We start from the raw sequence: 23,586 nt of genomic DNA on the forward strand, positions 1-23,586 counted from the left end.
AATCATCATTTTTTAAAGTAAATCGACCAAACTATTGTTTAATAAATATAATGATTTAAATTAACCAAAGTTGGAAGCAGAAGACTATTTAAAGGAAAATACTTCTTCGAGCCATGACCAAATCTTGTCCTCATCATTATTGAAAAGATAAAAACTCTCATTATTTTTTTAAAAAAAAAAAAACTCTCTTTTTTTTATATATATTTGTCTTAGTTGTTAAATATTTAATGGAAAAAATTTCGCTCCTCACCGGTGAGGAGCATTGTGCTCCTTACCCTCACGTGGTCCTATAAAAAACAAGACAAGTGTTGGTTGTTGCTTTTTTTAATTATTTTATTAAATCTCATAATCGGACGAAAATCTCCCAAAATCTCTTTGAATTCTTTTTTTATATTAGTTGGATAACTTTTCCCATTTTTTTCCACTCCCTACCACTATGAACAACAAATTGCAGAAAGCTTCCATCTAAAATTAGAAGATAGTAAGGTATAGAACGAAACGATAGAAGAGAAATGTTATGCAATTTAAACGGATTCATTTTTCATTGAATAAACTTGAGTTGCATAAAGTTTAAAAACATAATGGAGATGAAGAAAATTGAAAAAAAAAATTGAGGTTGCACTACTCTTCTTCAAGTTGAGAAGAAAATAAAGAAGATGAGAGAAAAAGAATGGGAGTGAGAAATTGTAAGAAAGAGAGAGAAAATGGAGAAAATTTGTCCAACAAATCTATAAAAATGAATTCAAAGGATTTGAGAATTCAAAAAAAAATTGTATTAAATGATTTTAATTGTATAGAAAATTTGTATTAAAGTTCTACAAATATGGACCGAAATAGTCACTTTTTAGAAGTACAATGATTAAATGGACATTGTGCAAATACATAGACCAAATTAATATTTTAAAAATACAATAAACAAGATGAACTGAAGCAAAAAAATTCAGAGACAAAAATAGTATTTAAATAGAAAGTTAACAAATAAAATGAAAATTACCCAAGAAATCAGACACGGTAGCTTCAGCCACTTTGTTGTCATGTATGATTATTCTGCTCCTTTTCATCGAACTGAAACTAAGTTCTTACGTACTAAAATTTAGAGACTAAATTGTTACTTCAATAAAATAAAAAACAAAAATATTTTTTAACCTACAAAATATAATAATAAATTACAAAAAGAGTGAGTTCATAAAATTAGACGAAAAACAACTCTCTTTTTACTATTTCTAGTTACTATTTCTAGTAAATTAGTAATTGATGTCGAGCTCATAAAAAAGAGCCAAAGTCATGAGAGTTACACCGTTAAACCTAACTTTTATCCTACCTCTTATCATGCTTTGATCTTTCTCCATATGGTCGATTTTTATCACAACGTAGACCTCTAAAATTCTTTGTTACCTTCATTTTTTCCCCATCATCCATTTACTTCATAGCATCTGAATGATTCAGAGGCTAAGATTTTGTCAATCAGTTATGCAAATCTATCACTAATCCATTTTCCTTTATTGAAAGTTACTTGCTAGTACATATTCTTTGCCTTTAGTGACATTGACAACTATCTTGGCACATGGGGCAAAAAATAAGATTGCCATATCTGGATGGAACTGTGATTGTCAAATGACTTGCCTCTTATTTTCTAATCTTCTTAGGTGTAGTATGCAAAAATTATTGTATCACACACTTGTGCTCTAAAGTTTTCTTCGTATGGATCGAGGTGTTAAGTCGTATATTGATATGTCACTTGTTAGGACTATAGAGTCTGATCATCAGACCGATTCGATTCAAACTCATAGAAACTCGAACTGAAACTCGGGAGAAGAAGAGAATTAAAAAAGAGACAAAAAAAAAGGTCATGAGATTAGTAGAGTTTGAAGGTTTTGATAATACACCTTCATTACAAGCGTACATAAATTACATCCTTTGAAGAAACTGACATCATAGCTTACACTGTAATTACAGACATCACACATTACTGAACTCTCTCTCTCTCTCTCATGCCCTTTGAACACACAGAATGACAGACTCTCAAACTTGCAGTTCACCAACAGGGATGTGTGGAAGCCAAGATGAACTTCCTGCCACTCATTCTTCGTCTTACGTATCGCCGATGATACTTCAGCTAGTATTTTTCACACTTCTATTAGACCTCGAAATTAGTTAATCTTGCTTCTCTAACATCCTAAACACACAAGCAAGTTGCTGCTGTTGATCTTCTGCTACAAACTTTCTTCTAGAATGACAATTTTTCCTTTTTGAATTCTTTAATTTAAGTGGTCAAACAAGTTATGAAATAAATGAACTTGGCAAGATGGTGTTTGGAGGTTTACCTCTGCTACTACCATTAGAAACAAGCTTGAATGTGTTTTGCTGGAGTAAAAGCTCCTGAAGTATTATTCCGGAGATGGATTTCGCATTTGGAGGTTGGCATGACTGATTCAAAAGCCTCGACAAGAAGCGCCACCTTCTTCTTTTTGGCTGGTGCGAGTTTTGTGACGGTTCGTTGGAGTGCATAATCAAGCATCCATTCTTCTGTATTTTTCCTGTCATCCATCAGCTGATGCTTGAGATCCACCTTTTCTGCTTCCGGGTCTGGCACCAACGGCAAGTAATTCGGTTCTCGTGGATTGAAGTTCCTTGGATCTTCTAATTCATCTCCAAGCCTCCTGCATTTCGTATTGCCTTCCCACTTCTTGATAGAGAGATCCAGTTCTAGACCGGAATCAATTGCGGTACGGGATGATCTTTTTGGTGCTTTTAGTGATGAATCTGCTCTATCTTTTCCATCCATAATGTCGACCTGTGCAATGCTATTATCGTTCAAACAGGTTTTATCTGTCTTCAAATCACTCGGCCCCTCGATACCCGTCATTTCCATGACTGTGGAAGACTCAATTTCATCTTGTTCAGCAACAGAATTTCTGTTTCCATTAGCAGAGATATCTTGGCATTGTCCATGAGACAAGTAATCTTCTAGGCATATATTAGCATTTTCTTGACCAGAAATTTCATCCTCAGAAACCTCTGCTCCATGGTTTGCATCATCAAGTTGTTCTTCCTTTTCCATTTGATTATCGATATCGGCATCGAGTATTTCCTCTTGCAATACAAGATCATGGTCGGGGAGTTGGCAATCGAACAGGAAAACTTCTTCCTCCATCCTGCAGTATCCTTCATTGGTTTCGACACAATCTCCGCTGCCTGTTGACTCGTTTGGGCTGGTACCATCAACTTGAAGATCTTGATTTTCCTGTACCTTATTTGAAGCTTCCTCTGTTGCCCGAGTTACACAGTCAGTTTCTATAACTTCAGATTCCAGTTCAGAATTCAGAATCAGCTCCAAATATTCTATCTCGGCTCTCTCAACCATAGTTTGTGTAGCACCCATCTCATCAAATGCATCCTCTGAATAAGAAAGTTGATCATAACTTAAGCTCTCAGACACTTGACTAGCCTCTTCCACTTCCCAATCCGGATGGCGATTCAACTCAGAATCCTCAGTATAGAACTGTTCTTCAAAGTCTCCACTTCCTTCATAGAATTCTTTCTCTGTTTTGGAAAACACCCCTTTACAATCTTTGACAACCTGACCATATCCAACGAGTTCTCCATCCTGCAATCGAGTCTCATCTGATAAACACACCGTTTCGGCATTCAATTGATCTTCAAGCCCATCCAAATCATCGCCTTCCATGCTCAAAAACTGCCGCTCTTCCCACTCTTCCATCTCAGTATCTGTCGAACCAGCATCGTCCTCGTACTCATTCCCATGGCCGAACATACCTCCAGTTACTTCTTCACTCAAACAAAGCTCGGAGACCATGGATACATCAGAGATCTTCTCTGAAACTAGTTTGTCGTCCTCTTCATTACTTGATTCCACCTCATTGTTCACCGTAAAAGAAGTAACACAAGTGCAATCGCCATCCGCTACCCTTTCTTGATCAATTGATCCAGCACCATCAGCCATATTTTCAGCATAAATTTCAATGAAAAAATCCAACCCACCATCGGTTATCAAAACCTCTGTGGCCATTTCTTCATCCACTACTTTCCCACCAGCATCAACCTCTTTGACTCCGCAACCAGATGGCTCTACTTTTAGATTCTTCTGGGTCTTCAACAAACGTCTTCTTGCCGACAAGAAACACTTCAATGGAGGCAGAGGAGCATGTCTATGGCCATTAAGCGAGCAATAACTGTAAGGACAAACCTTCATGGCTGAAGTTCCTTCAGACTCAGTAGCCCCAGGACTCAGCATGAGGTATGCTGGAAATTTAGAGTCCTTGAGAGTGGAAGAACAGGTAGCTCTGTTAGAGTTCATGTCAGCACACAGAGCCACCCTCGAAGACTTTTTAAAACTTGGCGTTTTCGTCAAAGTCCTAACCAATTTCTTACTGGAGCATTTCGTCAAGCACTTGGTAGGCTTAAGGCCAGAGACAGACCCATGAGCTGAGTTCTCTAAATTTCTTCTCCTGGGTTTCTTATTATCATAACTAATTCGAGAATTTCGAGCACTGACCTGCGAAACCTCTTTCCTTGCATCGAAACAGCTCGTCGATTTCATGTAATTGGGCGAGCCATCGCTGGTTCTGACCACAGATGCCTGGTTCTGCTGCGACTGCTTCTGTTTGATTTCTGAAACATTAGAAGAAGGCGGTGGTTTACCAGGCAGAGTTACGTTCTTCCTAGTCTGCGACGAAGTGAAGCTCTCAAAATCCGAAAGCTGGATGGCTCGTGATTTCTTCATCTTCTTCTTCAAATCAGCTGCTCTGTTTTTGCCATCCGTGTTCTGAGAAGAAGAAGAAGTGGGTTTAAAGCTCGCAACCCTCCGCTCCCCTTTAACACCTTCACTTTGAACTCCATATTTGCCCGCCGCCGTTCTCTGAACCATTTCCCCAGAGCAAAAAAACCACCAAAACAGAAATTGACAAAGTGGGTTTGATCTGGACGATCGTTTCTTCTCTACGAAGGCAGGAAGAAGAAACCCAATACCCTTTCCTCAGGGGAAGGGGAAAAGTCAGGGGAGAAGGAAGATTCGTGAAAAGCAAAGAGAAAGCAAAGATTCTCGTCCAATTTGGGATGCTTTGGGAGAAACAGTGGGTGGATTTCTGTGTCTTGATGCTTTAGGAGATGAAATTTGAAGGAGGGAGAGAGAAGATTAAGCTGTAAAAAATGGCAGGGGGAGTAGTTTGAATTGTATAATTAATTGTATTTGTGCTCATGGGTTTTCAACTCTTAAGATTTGGCGATGACTGGTTTTCTTCTTCCTTCTCTTTCAAGAAATTCAACTCATGCTCATCGGTTAGGCCATTCCTTTCTTTCTTTTCAAATACCGCCAAGAACTTAAATAATGACGTCACTTATTTTATTTTTAAAGATAAACATAAACCAATGAATATTTATTTTTTATTCATATGGTCGATTTTTGTTTACAATGTTTTTGTTTCTTTTGGCGCTAAGGAGAGGATTCTGACTTAACGAAGTAATAAATGTCTTATCTACAAAATTGGATTATAATTCGTTTTGCTTTTACGATTATCTCTCTTTGGTACATAATTATATATCAATGAAGATATTTATCCATAGATTACGCCTTCCCCTAATCTTTGAGATTTTATTTGCATTCTCTTACAAATCCAACACTATACATAAGTGTTTATATATGTATAAACTGGGAGTAAACTGTAACGGATGCATAAAAGATATTCAATAATGTCAGTTGAATTGTTAGGCGGTGTTATGTCGTATTACATGTACCAATATGATGGCATGACTATATATTAATTTAGTTCAAGCCATGGTGGAATAGGGATTTTTTTTTCTTTTTTAACAATAAATATGGGAGTACGAGGATTCAAACCTATGACCTCAAATAAAAGAGTCTTAAGGCCTTAAATTCAAATACGATGGAAGATAAAAACTTGTCAAAACCATGATTTGAAATATCGACGTCGATGAAAATGTCGAGGTATCAATTTCATAGAAATGTCGATAAAAATATCGATAAAATGTATATGTCAAGATATTTCTAAAAAAAGTATAAAAATAAAAATTCATAAAAACAATCTAAATTAACCATTAAACCTTTCATCATTTCTAAATAAGTTAAAAATTATTGTTAAATAAGTCAAAAATAATTAATGAGATTTTGTCGATTTTTTTTTTTTTTTTGTAATATTATAGAAATGTCGATTTACCCTTTATATTGATATCCAACTCATAGATAGTTAATAAAAATATCGACATGTCGACAAATATTTAATATCATACCAAGTTAAAAGAAAAGCAGGCAGGGATGGTGAGAAAGAGGGAGAAAAAACAAGGAATAGGGGTATTATGGTCATTTCATACGAGGAAAAGAAAAATGGAAACGTGTCATGCTTTTTGCGCAATATATTCCACTGTTGACGAAGGAACCAACCATAATGGAAGAGCGTGAGCAGCGTGGGCGTGGCCGGTGCCGCCTTTCCAAAAGAAATCCGAGTGGTCGGCTTTAGTGGGCTGCCCCGTGGGCCCTACTTCTGGGCCTCTGGCCCATTAACAAACATACACGCTCCTCCTCCTCCTCTCTTTCCCTCCTTCCTTCTTTTCCACCATAATAATAATAATAATAATAATAATAATCTAAAAGTTTCAAAATATATATATAATTCAATATGCTTCCTTTTTCATTTAGATTCTATTTCCCTTCATTTATCTAATCTCAAACCCCGATCACGAGTTTGTCAACTTTGAATAGTGTAACATGAAAGAGACAAAAACCCATATTAAAATCTTCCAAATCAAAGTATGTATGCACACACACACATATATATTGTAATTGTTATTTTCTTTTCTTAACGGTAGGTTTGTGCGGGTCATTCTTCGATTCTAATAGTTCCACATAATAATTTAAGATTGAATTAACTGTGGGCATAAATTAAGTATTACTCACCTTCACGTTATTTGGCCTGACTAGCTCTATCACTTTTATGATCCAATGTGGAATTCTCGTTCTTCCTTTATTGATATTTGTTGATGCATAAATTTGGTCTATCAAAATTTACACTAATTTTCTAGAATAAAATGGAATTCGACAAGATCTACTAAATAGAAAGAGTGCTAGCAACATATGATTAAGTTAGAATCGAGATTTAATGTGAAGCATATCAAAAAGTGATTTATTCTTTATTTATATGGGGAAACTATCTTCCCCTTTTAAATTCCTTTGATGAAGGGAATTCGAAAATGGCAATTTAAATTTTTTAGATAAGAGCAGGTCGAGATCCCGCAATTTGTATTCTTTAAATGAGTACAATTCTAATTCCTTAGATAAAGAGAATTCGATTGCATTAAAAATTTAGCTAACCACAATTATAAATTTCGACCTCCGAGACGTCTTAGATAACTTCCTAATTCCAATATGGAAACTCTATGAGTTGAATATCATTATTATTTTCCTTTTTAGTAGACTGTGAGACTTGGTGATAAATTTTTCAAATGTTTTAGATTGAACAAATATTTTAATATTTTTTTAACTTTGAATGATTTTTCGTAATATTAATTGCAATTCTAATATGGATTCGCAAGATCAATTCAATCTCTACAAAAATGGGCTAATTCAAATTGTGCCTTTCATTTGGGACAAAAAATCTTAAAAATCAAGTGTCTCATGAGCAAAAATTAATCCTTTCAAAAATATATATATATTTTTTTTGGGTCAAAATGGAACCTTTATTAATACATAATTCCTTTTGAAAATGCCCATATTATGGGATTTGTAGGAATGTCTGGTTCCCATTCCAATAAGTGGGCAATTAGTTTATTGTTTTTATTTAATTTCTCTCCCTTAAAATTGGTTCAACCGAATTCTGATCACTTTTATGATAGGAGGTAGGGCGAGTTGCAAAGAGACCTACAAAAGGAGTAAAAAAAAAGAAGAAAAAAACTCGACACTCAAATTAGTTATAATATGAACTATTCGTTTAAAGGTGAGCTATCAAAATCACATACATGCATTGTGTATAAAATCTACTTCTGGATTTATAAACATGGGAGAGTGAGCCACACACATCCATCATTTTGCACGTCGCGCGAATTCAGACGTAAATCCTGTAGTGGCGGTGGATTGGGAGTTGAAGAGCGATTGACGAGCAATTTTATTTGCAAAGATAAAAGTATTTTTGAAAAAGGTTCTTGAGTACCGTTCCCTAGCTACTTAGTTTTTTTAGTACAAATGTGGGGATTAAGAATTGAACCTCTGACCTCTAGAAAATGAGTCAGATGTCTTAATTATTGAGCTAATTAGCTAGTTTAAACAAAATTCTTTTGAACTCCAACCAAAATATTGTAGGTTCGACTTTCCACCTCTATATGTTGTACTGAAAAAACAAAATTTTTTCTTTTACGCATTTTGCTCTTTAAATCATTATATTTTTTATGATCACATAAAATTATAAAATATAAATTACATTTTTTTTAGAAAATTCAAATCCTCACTTCCACGTTGATAATGTTATATTTCACCGTATTCTCGAAATATTAATGTATAACTCATTGATTACTGCCAAATTATACTCTTTGTAATCCCACGTTATTATGCTGTTCCCCATCATATTTCATTCACATGAACAGCCAAAAAGCTAAAGCCAAAAAGCATAACCAAAACTTCACACATGTTTCACTCTTTTTCCTTTTTCTTTTTATTTCAAATTTTAATATAATGTAATTATAGAGCTGCAGTAATAATTACATTATCTGATTGGATCGTTAAATTATGTTTTTAATTTGAGATAAAATATGTCATTTCAAAGAAATTTGTAGTGAAGTTTATCATTGCAAACAAGCATGAGAAATTTAAAAAAATTTCAAAGTTTGATGTGTCATGTCATGTAAAAGAAAATAAAATTAATTTTAGGATGAGTGGGGCCTTTTTATTTAAAAACTTAATTGAGTCAAGTTTACCCTTCAAATTTTAATTTCATAGATTTTTTTGAGAATAAAAGATGAATTTAATTCTATTTCTTTAGATACGTTAACACTTTGTATTAGGTGAGACCATATTTATCATTAAACTTTGATAAAAGAAAATATATTTAGATTTAAATCTTATTTTGTTACCTGAGTTATTGTATTTATTTCGTTTTGATTCCTAAATTTTCAAATGCTTTATTTTAGTTCTTCAATTTTTAAATATTTTACTTTAGTCATTAAATTTTGTATATGATTAAAAGAAAATTATTTTAGATAGGTTAGATAGTTGATGAACCTAATGATTGACAAATGAAGCAACTGTACCAACTAAGGGATGAAACACATATGATTGATTATTAGAGAATTAGGCTTTTAATATTCTAACTTTGTCAAAAATGAAAAAGAAATGATAAATGTCATTTCCATTCTTTTCTTTTCTTTTCTATTTTCTATTTTTTTTACTTTCTTTTTCTTTTTACTTTAGGTCCACCTGAAAGAAATATGAATGGAACCATCACCACTAAAATTTATACAATCATTTCATTAGCATCTGTCTTTCTTTCTTTTATAAAAGCAAATGATTTCCTTTTGGTTTTCATTAGGAAGTACAAATTAAATCAAGGATTTAATAAATGGATTTAAATCAATTTTCCTTCTATGTAGAGTATGGAGTCTAGAATACATCATTAGATTAAATATCACTAATGTTTACATCTTCTATTTTTAATGTAATAAATTAGTGTTTATGATTTAAACTTAATTTCAATTTGATTTTTGTCGTTTTAAAAATTACAAGTCTTATAGTTTGACTATATCTTCTATCATTGTCATTACAAAATATCAACATTTTTCCTATAGGTTTAGTTTATAAAAAACGAATTATTTTTATTGTACATCTTTAAAAACCCTAAAGCGCGAGCTCAACTTGGACTCACATGGATAATGTGCCGACATATGATCCTTGATCTTCGGTAAAAATTTCAATAACCGTCAAGTACGGAGGGTTAAGCTTACAAAAGCTCTCCTATAAAAGGCAAGTTCCCCTCCTTACAAAGGTACGCAATCTCAACGCAACCTTACTAAACTTGACTCAACACTAGCTTGAATTAAGCTCTAATTTAAGTTTTAGAATGTACATGGCTGAGCACCAAACCAGTGCAAGGTACTATTTTCTAGTCATCAACCCGACAAATTCAAAACTCACTTTAGTTCATGTCTAACGTGCCAACATGTCCATAATTCTGCATCAACAAAAACTATCCTCAAACTAACAACCAGGTCTACTTTGAAAATGTATGAAAGTACATGAAGTTAATTTCAACATTTAGAAGTAGAATAACTATCAAAATACAAAGACCAAAACGGTATTTAACCTCTCCCTTTTTTCATTAGTATCAATAGAAAAAAGGAATGTTACATTTAAAAATACTACTCCAAATTCTAAATGTTGCTCGATTGCTATAGATCTTTTTGAGTCTTATCCCATTACAAAGATTGATTCAAACTTTCCTATCATGGTGGGAACCGTGATGTGCCCGACTTTATTTTAAAATGGGAAATCTTTAGAGCAAGCAAGGACAGCAAAGAACATGAAAGTCTACCAACTCCTCCATGTGCTAAACAAAATATATAAGGTCACAAAAGACCCAAAAAAAAGGGGGGTTAGTTTTTGGGCTTTTCATGATAATATGCAAGCATTTAAAATTGCAGTGGTTATGAAATTTTTGTTTCTAGCATTGCAAATCCAAATGTTAGAATACTTTATACAAAAAGGGATTCCCTTAAGTAATGTCTAGACATAAGATTCAATCTCCATCCCAATGGCACACCAAAACTGGAATAATGAATATCAAATGAAGATGGGAAGTCTAGACAAAAAATAAAGTTGAAGGTGGCTCTAACAACTATAATATTTGGCCACAAAACAGTATGGTGTGGGCCAAATACAGCTGAAAAGTCTAGGACTAATAGCTGCCATCTATTATTGAAATCTCAATTATCCCCCATTGTACCAAATATTGGATCCAACTTATCATTCTAAATGAGGGTACTTTTTTCGGATTCTCGAAAAATCTTGAGAAATTTTATAGTTCGAATCTTTGGTATTCCCTTATTTATCACCTATATCATCTACTTAAAGCAGAATACTATGATCCACTGTTACTAGGAAATTAAAAGAAACCTCAGTGAAGGAGAAAAATGGAGAAAACAAAGAAGAAACAAATGTAGAAATAGAAAGGGGAATAAACAAGAACAAGATACTTTTCCTTCCCTTTATTAGAAGAAAAGAAGGATTATGACAAAACCAGTGACATGGAAAAGATCTAAGTAAATGGAAAAGAAAAAACAAAGGAAAATATAAAAGACCTGTGTATGATACTTCTTATCCTGTAGATGAAAATAAAGAAAATTTGAGGTTAAAAATAGATTAAAAAAGTAAAAATAAAAATCTCTCTGGAATCATCCATTATGAATAAATGAAAAGGGGTTATTATTTCAAGTTACATACAGATTTAAACAGTCTGGCTAATGTTGTACACTTGATATTATAAATAATATTTATGCATTGTCATATCCATAGCACATGATGTATTATTATGTGAAGGAAATGTGAGGGGGTCTATCCACTCAAACTCTAAAAGGTCATCCTCTTGGTGCTTCTGAATGTGATATGCTGAACTGAGAGTAAGCAAATATGGGGGAAATACATGTTCTCAGACTATTCGAGAGGTTCAAGTCTCTTCCTAGGTTAAATCAGTACTTTTCTGACTACTTTTTGCAGCTTACATCATTTATTTTATACTCATTCTAACTACCTTAGCTGAAGGGTCCCCCACCTCTCAGGCCTGTCCAAAAAAAACCCCCAGCTGCCAAATTAACTAACTATTATGGATTATGAAATTAATGGATTGTTGACATAATAGAGAGAGATGGGGTGGCATTGATTAACGAGGTAATAGGAGCATAGTCCTACTTGATCTACTTACTATAGCCAGGATAAATTTCAGAAGTAAAACTTACAGTGGAGCTGTAGATGTCACCGAACAACGTCTTGCTTCAAGATTGACTCAACTTGAAATTGGTAGAACGAAGTTGGATGAGTCCAATCCGACTGGAACAAGGCTGCAAATATTGTACACAAGGAAGATTGGAGAGGAAATTTGAGAACCATTAGAAGGAGATGAGGTTGGGGCAGTGAGTGCAGATTGGTTAAACGAAGATGACACTGATGTTTGTCGAGATGGCTCAGATACCACAGTGAAGTATGACAAGTGAATAGCCAAGTCGATAAGCAGCTAATTACCCAGTTTCAAATAACAGCTTCAGTGATGTTGGCATTTTCACAGACTTCTACGTCAATTCTACATGAATGTTAGAGCTTCAATAATAGCAAAAAAATACAGTTGAATTTATCTTCTCCGATGTGAAAGAGAGCAGTGACACGTGGCTACTTTGATCCTCCTCAAACTCCCACTTTCTCAAGACCATTTCAGTTCCATATACATCCGCAAATATCCAAAACTAAGTTCATGTTATCATTATTATGAACTCAAATAGTAAGCAACAAATCACTTCTAATTTCAAGTGTTCAAAGAAAAAAAGATGTCGACTCTGTTAGAATATCAGCTTACCATTGGTTAAAAATAATACTTTGATACATACAACGTAGGATATTAATCCCATTATATTTTTTTTTGACCTCTATTACTAATTACTATACGATTTTATATTCTCTTCTGTACATGATAAAAGAATGCTTCAATATATACAAAGGATACTAATCCCATTATATTTTGTTGTGACCTCTATTATACAGGATGATTTTATATTCTCTTTTGTACAGCAGCCAGTAGCACGAGAAGAATAGGAGAAAGAAGAAAAATGATGTAGGGAAGAGATTGATTAAGTACACCTTCCCCGATCCCAGTATCCTTAATACTGTTGTCAAGTTTGTTTTCAAGAAAAGCTTCAAAATAGCTCTGGTAGCCACTGTTATTTGAAAGGAAAGATGAGCTTGTCGTTACCTTCATCATTTCCATCGCCTGTGCATTAGAAGGTCCAGAATCCATACAATTATCAGAAAAGACCCCTTCAAATACTAATAATGTAGTTAAAATAAGCACTTCAAACTTTGAACCGTTAGTTGTCAGAAAAAGTAAACTGCACAAAGTACACATGTTACGAGTTAAGACTAGGCATTAGCGTCCATGTCCTTGCAGTTTGAAGTTGCCTTGTCAGTCAGTATAAGCATTGAAGATCTAATGATTTTATTTTTCACGTCATAGTAAACAGGTTTATCTAGAAAAAAAAAACATTGCTAATTACCTGGAAACTAAACATGAATTGCCTTGCTTTCTTGCTCACTCGAGGATTTGGATGAGACTGAAGCTTCTCGTACATTTCTCGAGCCTCATTTGACCTGTTTCACATTGTAACTCCCGTATCATAAACGGGCAAACAACCAATTTACTGGGTTTATGTTCAGTGTTTAGTTTTTTAACTAAATTTTCCCTCCCTTGTTTGGTATGCCCACAAATATCTAACTCCTTTTTACATATATATTATAGTTCAAACTACAAAAATCTAAATTTTCTTTTTTTTTTTTTTAGTGCAGCAAAATCTCAATTGTATTTTATGTAACCTCGTATTTATACTTGCATTGATTTTCATTTTTGCATTCATAATATTTAGTGCATGATAACAAAGCAATGAAATTAATTAATACAATAATAGAAATCTAGAACCAAGTTTTTATATTTCCAGTTGTATTTTCATTCTATTCCAAATTAGAGATTTTATGAACTACAGTACCGGAACAACCATTCATTTTAATGGATGTTTATAGGATCAAAATCAGAGGGAAAGAGTAAGAAGATATTTCTAATTCTTGAAACTGTTAGAAAAGTACATGTGTTGAAATCTAATAGACTGCTTAACTCTTGCTCTGTGAATTTTCTGGAGTAATTGACTGTTAGACAATGTTTTTTAATTTAATAGACTGCATGACCCTTGCTATGTGAAATTGCTGGAGTAAGAATACAAAACCACTTGATAAAAAGTCAACATTTGTCATCTGAAAAGTGAGAGATGCCTGAAAAAGAATATGCATGTGGGAAAAATCTTTAGCTAAAAGTTTAACCATACATGCAAAATCCATTATCTTTTTGGGCATTATAAAGGTTTTTAGTTTACTCCGAGACTATGTATGTACCTGTTGAGGGAATCTTGACAAATGGACCACTGCATAGCAGCAATTCCATGAAGCTCACTCTGCACAAACATTATTTTCAAGTAAGCAAAAATATTTAGAGAAGAAAGAAATAAAGCTTTATTTTTTTTGGATAGGAGAAACAAAGCATATGAATAAGTATATCAAAATTGTGTGTGTATATATATTTAACATCAAAGACACCTGATTTATTTACGACTTAGTCTAGAAACATTCATAATGTGCAATAAAGCAATAGCACAGCAGATGGAGACTCCCCTGTTGAGAGTGTTCTTCATTTATAAAGGAGAATCTAGGCCGACGGCTAGATGGCCAACGGAGAACAAACTAGGTTTTTGTTAGGCCTCCTATTTTGAGTGTTTAATCTAGAAAGGAAAAAAAAGTAGAGAATTATTCTCTATGTAGTTAGTTAGCTGAGAGGGATATACTTTTTCATAGGGACGTGAGGAGAGCTTCTGAAATTTTGGTAGGATCATGTGTGGGAGAGAACTAACCCTCTCGAATTGGCTAGGTAGCTTATGTATGGTGTGCTTAGGCACTCTTTGCTCTCTGTTTTACATAAATAAAAGTACCCGATACATCTATACCTATCAGGTTTGCAGTTTAAGCAAAGGAAGAAAATTCATATTGCCCGACATGCAAGCTGGTTAAAGATATTTGAGTGAGTTCTATAATGTATTCAATCAAATATATTCTTCTAAGCTGTTCAAAAACTTAAAAGGTAAAAAAAATCTACCTGGAAATTCAGTTTATCCATAATTGTTTCATAATATGGTAAGGCATCACTGAGTTTTCCAACACTCATCAACAAATCGCCTTCCTTTAGTGCCTGTAATTGTGAGAGGCTAATAAGAATGTGCTCAACATTGGAAGTACTGAAAGACAACTTCAATATGTAGACAACAAACCAAATTGATATGTAATAATATTTTGCAATATTTAAGCTTGGAGGAGTGGTTTGAAAAATCAAATCACAAATGTGACAAATGAAAGCCACAAAGTTGAACTAAAGGATGCTAGCTTTGTCGTGGAAGAAAGACCTAACAAATAAAAGTTAATAATGCTTTTTTTCTAATTAACCTCACCTCTTCACATTCAGACTTCAGTTTTGCATCTATGCTCAAGCCAAATTTTTTCTTATATGCGGCAATTAGTTCTCTTGTGCGTGCTTCCTTAGCAGTTTTTTCTTCATCCGTTTCAAGCACCTCTCCAGGGCGTATAGTTCTTCCACCTCCAAACTGAAAAAGAAATAAAAGAGTTTTTGTGCCTTCACGAACGTTGTCTTATTTACAACAACATGGAAATACCAAACTTCTACAAATATATTAATGAAATCTATCAGAATCCCATTGCACCATTATTGAAGAATTTCCTTTCAAGCAGCTTTCACTATGATCATTATCAATCAAACATATATAGAAGTTGTCACATAAACTTGATTAGTACTTGTTGAATTTACAGTTCTTTCTGCATGATGTTAGCATAGCATGCATCTGCTCCATCCTCGTTGTTCACTCATTATTAAGTCCTCTAGCATATATCATACAGTACTTCTTCCGAGTAACATATTCTTATTGTGAACAATGGCACTTTGTTATTCGTTCATGATAGACAACCTTGATGCTGCACTCCATCTTGAGGTGTAACACATTTTTCACACGCAATATTCAAGGTGTGAATGGCATTCATGTTCAAAAAAATCTAGAGAGGGAGAGAGCTTCTCTCTCCATCAGGTCAAAGTATAAGTGAAGATAATCTTCATTGTCAAAAGTTAAACCCGTTCCGGAATTGCATATGTATGAGCCTATGAGGTCATCTAATGCAATAGATAATCTCTTACAGCCTACAGGTTTATATAGTCCTCTAATCAGAGAAAGGGGTTTATAATGTCATTTCCTTTACTGAAACTTAAACTAAAAGAAACTAATAGATTAGAAGACAAGGGTACAGCTAAAAATAGAAAGATTAGCAAACTACCATAAAAGGAACAACAATCTTCCATTATTTCCTCTCTTGTGTTCCAACTTACATGGAAAAAGTACTTCATGAACCCTGAGCTAGCTTCCCTACTTGGACTAACACATAATTTATTGAAGAGATGAAGTAAGCACATAATTATTTTCCACAAAAAAAATTAATGGAAGGGGGCTAAGGGAATCATTCCAGCCAAAAGAACTATAAAAGCAGATTTTTTACCGTTTTTGAAATGTTGCCAGGTCTAGGAAAGACCCCCCATGTAGAAACCTTGGGTTTGTAAAGATCAGAATCATCTTCCTGAATTAGTTTAGTTTCCATTGCTGGTTCATCGTCAAAATTGCTCATATCACCAACAATTATTTCCACTTCAGGCAAGTCTTCTGTTGAAAAGGGGTCTGCAACTGGAACCAATCCAGCTGGCATTCCCCTGGTCTTTTTCTTGTCTGCAAACCCAAGCCCCATAAAATCAATGTTTGAGATAGACAACTCTCCCTTCTTATCAACCTTGTGTTTGTTTCCCAATTTTTGCCCTTCTCTTCCCTTCAATCCTGAAGATCACTTTAACCATTAATATCAACTCAAGTTACTAGTTGGTAGTCTTTCCTTATAATGCACGGGAAAAAGTATATAAGACCATCATAATATCATAACATGTTGAACACAAAAATCCACTGGGAAAATAAGAAATGACAACCAAATAGTTCGTCTCTTAAATTTCAGAAAAATGAATTAATAAAATCACAACCTATTAACGAGATACTAGGCTAACGAGTTGTGTGACATTAAGAAACCAAGGCTATGTTTGTTACATGGGTTTACCAATCCCTATAAATTTATGAGTCCTACCAGCTACATAATCCTAACTTATATATACTCAGCTTTTGGAACTTGCCTGTTCTTTTTGAACTTCAAAAATTACAGAGAATAATGGGATGGTAATAGGTGTCTTATCCACCGAGCTACGATCGGATGAACCACACTTTCTCAAACCATAAATCATCAGATACAAACTACACAAATCCAAACTTTCGAAACAACTCCTCCATACATCTAAATACAAACTATACAAATCAGATTTCTCCAATAAAATGTCACAGTCCAATTCAGAATAACAGCATGTTTCACGACGTACCTAGGTGCCAACTACTACCCATTACTACTTTGACCGACTCAGAATAACTCCAACACTCAATTCAAATCTACATTTTCAAAATTTACCTGGGTTGGTGTAAACTTCCCCACTATTCTTTCCATCAATTGCATCCCTCGTTTCACCCTTATATTCGTCGGCATTCTCCATCGCAATTTCAACCCCACCCTGCATTTTCCTCTGCTCATCAGCCCCATCGAAATTCGATAAACCTGATTGAGCAGTCCCGACGGAGTTTCCTTCAGAACCCTCACCCGGTTCCTGTTCGAACTTCAAATTGGAGTTCGGTTGCGCCAATTTTCTGTAGGCCTTCGCTCGCTCAAATGCGAGCTTGACAGGGTCGATAGGAGGCGGTGCAGCATCAGAGACAATTTCAGGTGAATTGGGTTGAGGAGTTTCAGGATTTGGTGGGTTTGGAGATGATGAGAACTTCAAAGATTTCGATGGAAATGGCTGCTTGGAGCTTCTGAAGATGAAGAGAGAATGTTTCGACGGGGATATGGTTTTGAGGGAAGAAAGACATGAAGGAGAAACAGAAGCCATTGCCAGAAAATTAAACCAATGGGGACAGATTTCTATTTGTGGCAGTCAGGGGTGAGCATAGAAGACCGAAAAATCGATCCGATCGAACCGACGTAGATCGGTCGGTTTATAAGATGAATCGGTCTATTTCGATTTTTCATAGTGAAAAATGAACAGTGGATTGATTGACTCTTCTAATATCAAAGGAACCGACCCATCGACTTACTAAATAAAATATATATATATAATAAAATTTCATTCCAGCATTGTACGAGAGAGCTGCAAGAAAGGAATTAGAGAAAAGAGAGAAAATGGTAACGGAGAATAGATGGAATGCAAAAGAAGAAGAAACGAGAGAAATTCAGAAAGAGGAGTTAGGAGAAAGAAAAAGAGAGGAAAATAAAGGGAAAAATGAATTGAAAAGAAAGAGGGAATGGTTAATATAAAGCCACGTGGATTCAAAAATGTAAATGGAAAAAAAAATCTTCACATGATTTACGTGAAATATATGAGTATTTACTTTGATTTGTTTATTACTATATTTTTCCTTTTTACCCACTTTTCTTCTCTTTATTGTCATTCCTTCTTTTTCAATTTCTCTCTTTCTTATCTCATTTATTTTTTCTCCTTTTTCGTTATCACTCTCTTTTCTTTCTTATCCCATTTCTTTTTTTCACACGACACTCATTTTGATCCACTCTTATTTCTTCTCAGAATTGATCAAATCGACCGACCTCAGGTCGATTTGTACAGATAGGTAAAAAAAAAGTGTTCGATCCACGTCGGTTTTGGCATCGGAATTGGCCAAAAGCCGACCCCAACCGACCCATGTTCACCCTTAGTAAAACCTAATAGATTTTTTTAAAGAAAGAAAAAAAACTATCCATTAATCTTGAAATTTTTTATTGGATCCATCATCCTTTTAAATTTATAAAATTGTGCTATAGATTTTTTTAAAGAAAGAAAGAGGAAAAAAAATAACCATTAATCATGAAATTTTTTATTGGATGGACCACCCTTCTAAATTTATAAACTTGTTACCATTTTTTCGAATACAATATCTGTCAGAGATAGATTTCTTAATTGAGTCATGCTAAGTTAACAAATTGTTATCAAACAAACTATCCCTAACTATATAAGTTATTATATTCAAAAACTATGTTATAATTTAACTTAATTTTTTTAAGTTATTTTAGAACTTAGGTTGAGTCTACGTCTCTATTAAAAATAAATTGGTGTAAAAATTTTGAGTTTAATTGAAATATGTCAATAATTTAAAGGTTTGATTGTAGCGATACTTTTAATCTAGAAATAATTTATGTATTTTGCAATATTTAAGAGTTTAGTTGTAATAAATTTACGAAAGTGATGGATCCAATTGAGAGAGTGATAGAGTGATGATAACAATTTTTATAATTCAATACGAGTTTTTGCAATTTTAGGAAGGATTACATAATAGAATGGAGAAAAAAAAAAAGAGAGAAAGAAAGTATTGAGCCACCGCATAAGAATAAAAATAAGTATATGATTTAGTTTTAACGTTGGGATATTTTTAATTTGTACATATTATTTAAAAATTTTCAATTTAATATTTTTCAGAAATTTGGAATAATTAAAAAACAAAAGTTGTCTCTTAATTTGCCTTCTAAATTTTTAAATATCAATTCACAAAGTATCATGTAACTTAAGTTTCCTATCGGCTAATTTTAGTATTCACCAATATGGATGGCATGAATGGAAATAGTTGCAACATATATCATGGATAAAATTATATAAAAATCAAGGACTAATAGCCAAATAGTCCCCGAATCTACACAAGTGGGTTTTAGAACCCAAGGTTCTTAGTAGCAGCCAACGACCTTTTATTCTCTTACTTCACATAGCTTTTCGTCTCCTTGACCAATCAATGCCTCATCGGCACAAGTACCTACTTAGTGTAGTGTCAATCGCACATTCAACATAGTGTTCGGACTCATGTGCCTTTCAAAATTAGGGATCTTCGAGCCTACTACGTATGATTAGCCAGTCTTGCAGCGATAAAAGGATTAGGCATCCCCCCATATGTCAGTTCCATGCGGTTCGAACCCAGTGTCATATTTTCTTAACCCGAAATGACAAATGGCTTAGGAGAGGAAACGTTCCTTTTTTTAGGGTACCCCGTGAATAGATCTAGTGGAGACGGGGTGAAGCAGATTCCTCTCGTTAGGTAGATGATTAGTAACTTTAGATTTCAAAAGCAACCATGATTTCAACTTAGTTTTTGAATATTCAACAAACGACACTCTTTGGTAAGAAATAATTTTAAATATTCCCTCAAGTTGAGTTGATTGTTAGTTGACTATAAATAGATGACGTGACACTTGGTGGTTAGACTTTACATTTGCATGAATTCATTTTTGTCAATAGGTTCAATATGGCAAAATACTTAGATATATAGGTAATATCAATGGTATACTTCATATATCAAACAGAAACATACCATGTTACTTAAATAAAAATATTCAACTCGAAAAAAATTTATCAGTGATATATTTAGTGCACTTCATCTTAGGTATATTAGTTATATCAGTAATATACTTTATATTATGCAATATCAAATCAAAATTTAAAAATCTTACCACATTTATAAAACAAAATAACATTTTTAAGTTTATAAATATGACAAATATTTTTTATATCGTTGAAAAAGTACCTTAAAAAATTGTTACATCTACGAGTATCTGAACTAATTTACGCACACACGACTAAAACACCCTTACAGTTAATACCCTATTGTGGCCCATAAAAATATCCAAGAAAACATGAATTGTAAATCGGTCGGGGTTGTAAAACCGACCAGTCGGTGGTCGCCGGTTCCAGATAAGGTAAAACCGATCGACCAACCGATTTATATTTAGATTGGGAAAGATGCCCGCTTTTCAAACATGACACTCACGATTTTCTAGAAACCATTCAATTTTTTTATATTATTTTAATGGTTTCTCTTGCCTCCCTCATCTCTCATTGCCCCCTAATCACTTATTTATCTTTTCATTTATTACTCTCTCCCTCTCTTTCCTCCCCTCTCTCAAAATCTTCTCTCTCACCGATTTCACTCCTCAGGATTTCTTTCTTCTCCATCTTCTTCCTTTCTTCTTACCTTATCATTTTAGATCTTTGTTTCTTTCTGGTATCTTCTTTTCTTCTATTTTTTATCGACGATGCAATCTTTCGAAGTTTTCTTAGTTCTTATTTCTTAACAACAATTAAAAAACTGTTAGTTAAACCGACAAATCCGATCGACCAGTTGATACCAAACTGCAGAGGGAAACTGTCGGTTTTGAAGTCGGGTTCAGTTAAACCGACCCCCGACCGATGATCAGCCCCAGTTAATACCCTATTGTGGCCCATAAAAATATCCAAGAAAGCATGAAAGATTTCTTCATACCCCATTAAAAAATTATCCGATACCTGTGACCATTTCACTATGAGTCACATGCAAACTGTCGTTTTCTGCCTTTTAGACACTTCCACTTCCATTGCCAAATATATCGAGATAAGAGAGAGAAACAGAGCAACAATGGCTACACCTTCTTCTGCTGAATCTTCTTCTCTCCCAACCCAAAGGTATTTCCCTTTCCTTTCCTAATCTTTCTTCTTTATTCTCTCTGTTCAAATTTTGAGGTCCCATGGATCTATCTTTGTTCTTCTTCTGTACTTTACTCATAGATTTATTCTGACCCTTTTGAGAATTTTGAAGCTGTGATGCAAATTCCTCTCCTTTTCTTCCCTAAATTGCATGCTCTGTTTCAAACATGGGATGAATCTTACTGCTGTTGATTGAACTCACTTGTTACGGAAAAGTTCTTATTCTAATAAGCTGTTACTGTTGAGGGTGAAATGTTGATTGGATTAACGCGACGGGAAAGGAAAGAACAAACGAAAGGGAGAATCAGAATGTTTATGAAACTTTCCCTTTCTCAAAGTGTTTTTTTCTTCCCTTTTTTAAGCCCATTTTTCAACCGTTCTTCTCATTTTCATTAAAGTGGTGAACATTTATGAATAACAATCCAAGTAGTATGAGAAATACTAATAAAAATTCGCTTTACTGTTTTTGTTCTTATAATAGTCCTTGTTTTTTATCCAAAAAATTTCAACTTTTCGCTGCTATTTTTGGATTTCCCCCCCCCCCCCCCAAGAAATATGATTTTTGTGAGGCGCCATACGATTTTAGCTTTACGATCGGCTTTCGAGTTCCCGAATGGAGTAGATTATACTGTTTAAGATGGGGAAACAATTGTCATTTCTGGAAAATGTTCTTACCAACATGTTTTTGCTCTATGATTTAGCTCTTGGGGCTAAACTAAGGATTTAACTGGGTTTCAAGTGTGCCATCGACTAGCTTTTTATTCATCGTTATCGTGATTCGGGATGATATATATTGTGTTCTTTTAGATTTGGTATGGGAATGTGCAAGTATTTCAGAATCAAACGTTGTAGAATTTGATATGAAGTATTGATTCTTACCATTTTCAGGTTGTTGGGGAAAGTGGCATTGGTCACCGGAGGAGCCTCTGGCATTGGAGAGGCCATTGTGCGGCTCTTCCACAGACATGGTGCAAAAGTTTGCTTTGTCGATGTGCAGGACGAGCTTGGTCAGCATCTCAACGAAAGCCTCGGCGACAATGCGAACACTTGTTACTTCCATTGTGATGTCACCATGGAAGACGACATACGTCGTGCAGTAGACTCGACAGTGAGTAAATTCGGCACGCTTGACATAATGGTGAACAATGCTGGGATCTCAGGCACACCCTGCTCCGATATCCGCAACGTCAATGTGTTGGAGTTCGAGAGGGTGTTTGATATAAACGTGAAGGCAGTTTTCGTGGGAATGAAGTATGCTGCCAATGTAATGATTCCACGCAAACAAGGATCGATCATATCTCTAGCGAGTGTTGGTAGCGTGATGGCGGGAGTAGGGCCTCATCACTACGTAGGCTCCAAGCACGCTGTGCTCGGGCTTACGAGGAGCGTTGCAGCCGAGCTGGGACAACACGGGATTCGTGTAAATTGTGTCTCCCCTTACGCAGTTCCAACGGCCTTGGCTGTAGCTCACTTGCCCGAAGATGAGAGAACTGAGGATGTGTTTGTTGGTTTTCGCGAGTTTGCTGGAAAGATTGCTAATCTGCAGGGAGTTCAGCTCGAGGTCGAAGATGTTGCCAACGCCGTGCTGTTCTTAGCAAGCGACGAGGCTAGGTACATCAGCGGAGACAATCTCCTCGTCGATGGTGGCTTCACTCGAGTAAATCACGCGCTTCGTGTTTTCAGATGATCCATGTGTGTTTGCGTTGCAATTGCATCATTAGAATTTTATGAGCTTGCCTTACTTATTGTTTTCAACACATTGTTTGATAGTAGTCTTTTCTTGATTTGTGCTTCTCTGGTTGCAACTCAAATTTAGATTTTTCAGGCTAGTTGCCGTTTTGAGAGTCAAACATAAACAGGTTCTACTTTATACTTTGAAAATTTTTCGACACGTGTCGTGCCTCTTTGATATCCAATCAAAAGGAAACATTCAATTGGGTGCAAAATTTTGAACTTTCGATCGAGCTATGTTTCTTTTTTGTAAGTGAAACATACAAGGTCAAGATCCGAATCTACAACTTTTTGCTCGAAAATAATGTCTTAACTATGCTCCATTGTCATCGTTGAGTCATACGTTAACACCTTTTGTTATGTGAAGTTAATGAATATATATATATATTTTTAGTGTGGG

The 23,586-nt window shown here is 34.6% G+C and overlaps 3 protein-coding genes across 3 annotated transcripts; 1 reads left to right on the top strand and 2 right to left on the bottom strand.

Moving 5' to 3' along the window:
* Window positions 1-1,823: 1,823 nt before the first annotated feature.
* On the bottom strand, window positions 1,824-5,284 carry LOC111024494 (uncharacterized). The gene has a single exon (XM_022302191.2). The coding sequence runs from the start codon at window positions 4,886-4,888 to the stop codon at window positions 2,339-2,341; it is 2,550 nt and encodes an 849-aa protein (XP_022157883.1). The 5' UTR covers window positions 4,889-5,284; the 3' UTR covers window positions 1,824-2,338.
* A 7,278-nt stretch (window positions 5,285-12,562) lies between these two features.
* On the bottom strand, window positions 12,563-18,138 carry LOC111024506 (cytochrome C oxidase subunit). Its single transcript, XM_022302207.2, has 7 exons — window positions 17,375-18,138; window positions 16,376-16,704; window positions 15,265-15,417; window positions 14,916-15,008; window positions 14,162-14,220; window positions 13,276-13,369; window positions 12,563-12,992 (listed from the first exon to the last, which is right to left on the bottom strand). The coding sequence occupies exons 1-7, from the start codon at window positions 17,847-17,849 to the stop codon at window positions 12,774-12,776; spliced, it is 1,422 nt and encodes a 473-aa protein (XP_022157899.1). The 5' UTR covers window positions 17,850-18,138; the 3' UTR covers window positions 12,563-12,773.
* Window positions 18,139-21,274: 3,136 nt separating this feature from the next.
* On the top strand, window positions 21,275-23,336 carry ABA2 (NAD(P)-binding Rossmann-fold superfamily protein). Its single transcript, XM_022302206.2, has 2 exons — window positions 21,275-21,434; window positions 22,344-23,336. The coding sequence occupies exons 1-2, from the start codon at window positions 21,295-21,297 to the stop codon at window positions 23,140-23,142; spliced, it is 939 nt and encodes a 312-aa protein (XP_022157898.1). The 5' UTR covers window positions 21,275-21,294; the 3' UTR covers window positions 23,143-23,336.
* The last annotated feature ends 250 nt before the right edge of the window (window positions 23,337-23,586 follow it).

This window comes from Momordica charantia (genome assembly GCF_013281855.1).
Source record: "Momordica charantia cultivar OHB3-1 chromosome 4 unlocalized genomic scaffold, Mcharantia_2.0 BLBB01000004.1, whole genome shotgun sequence".
Lineage (NCBI taxonomy): Eukaryota > Viridiplantae > Streptophyta > Magnoliopsida > Cucurbitales > Cucurbitaceae > Momordica > Momordica charantia.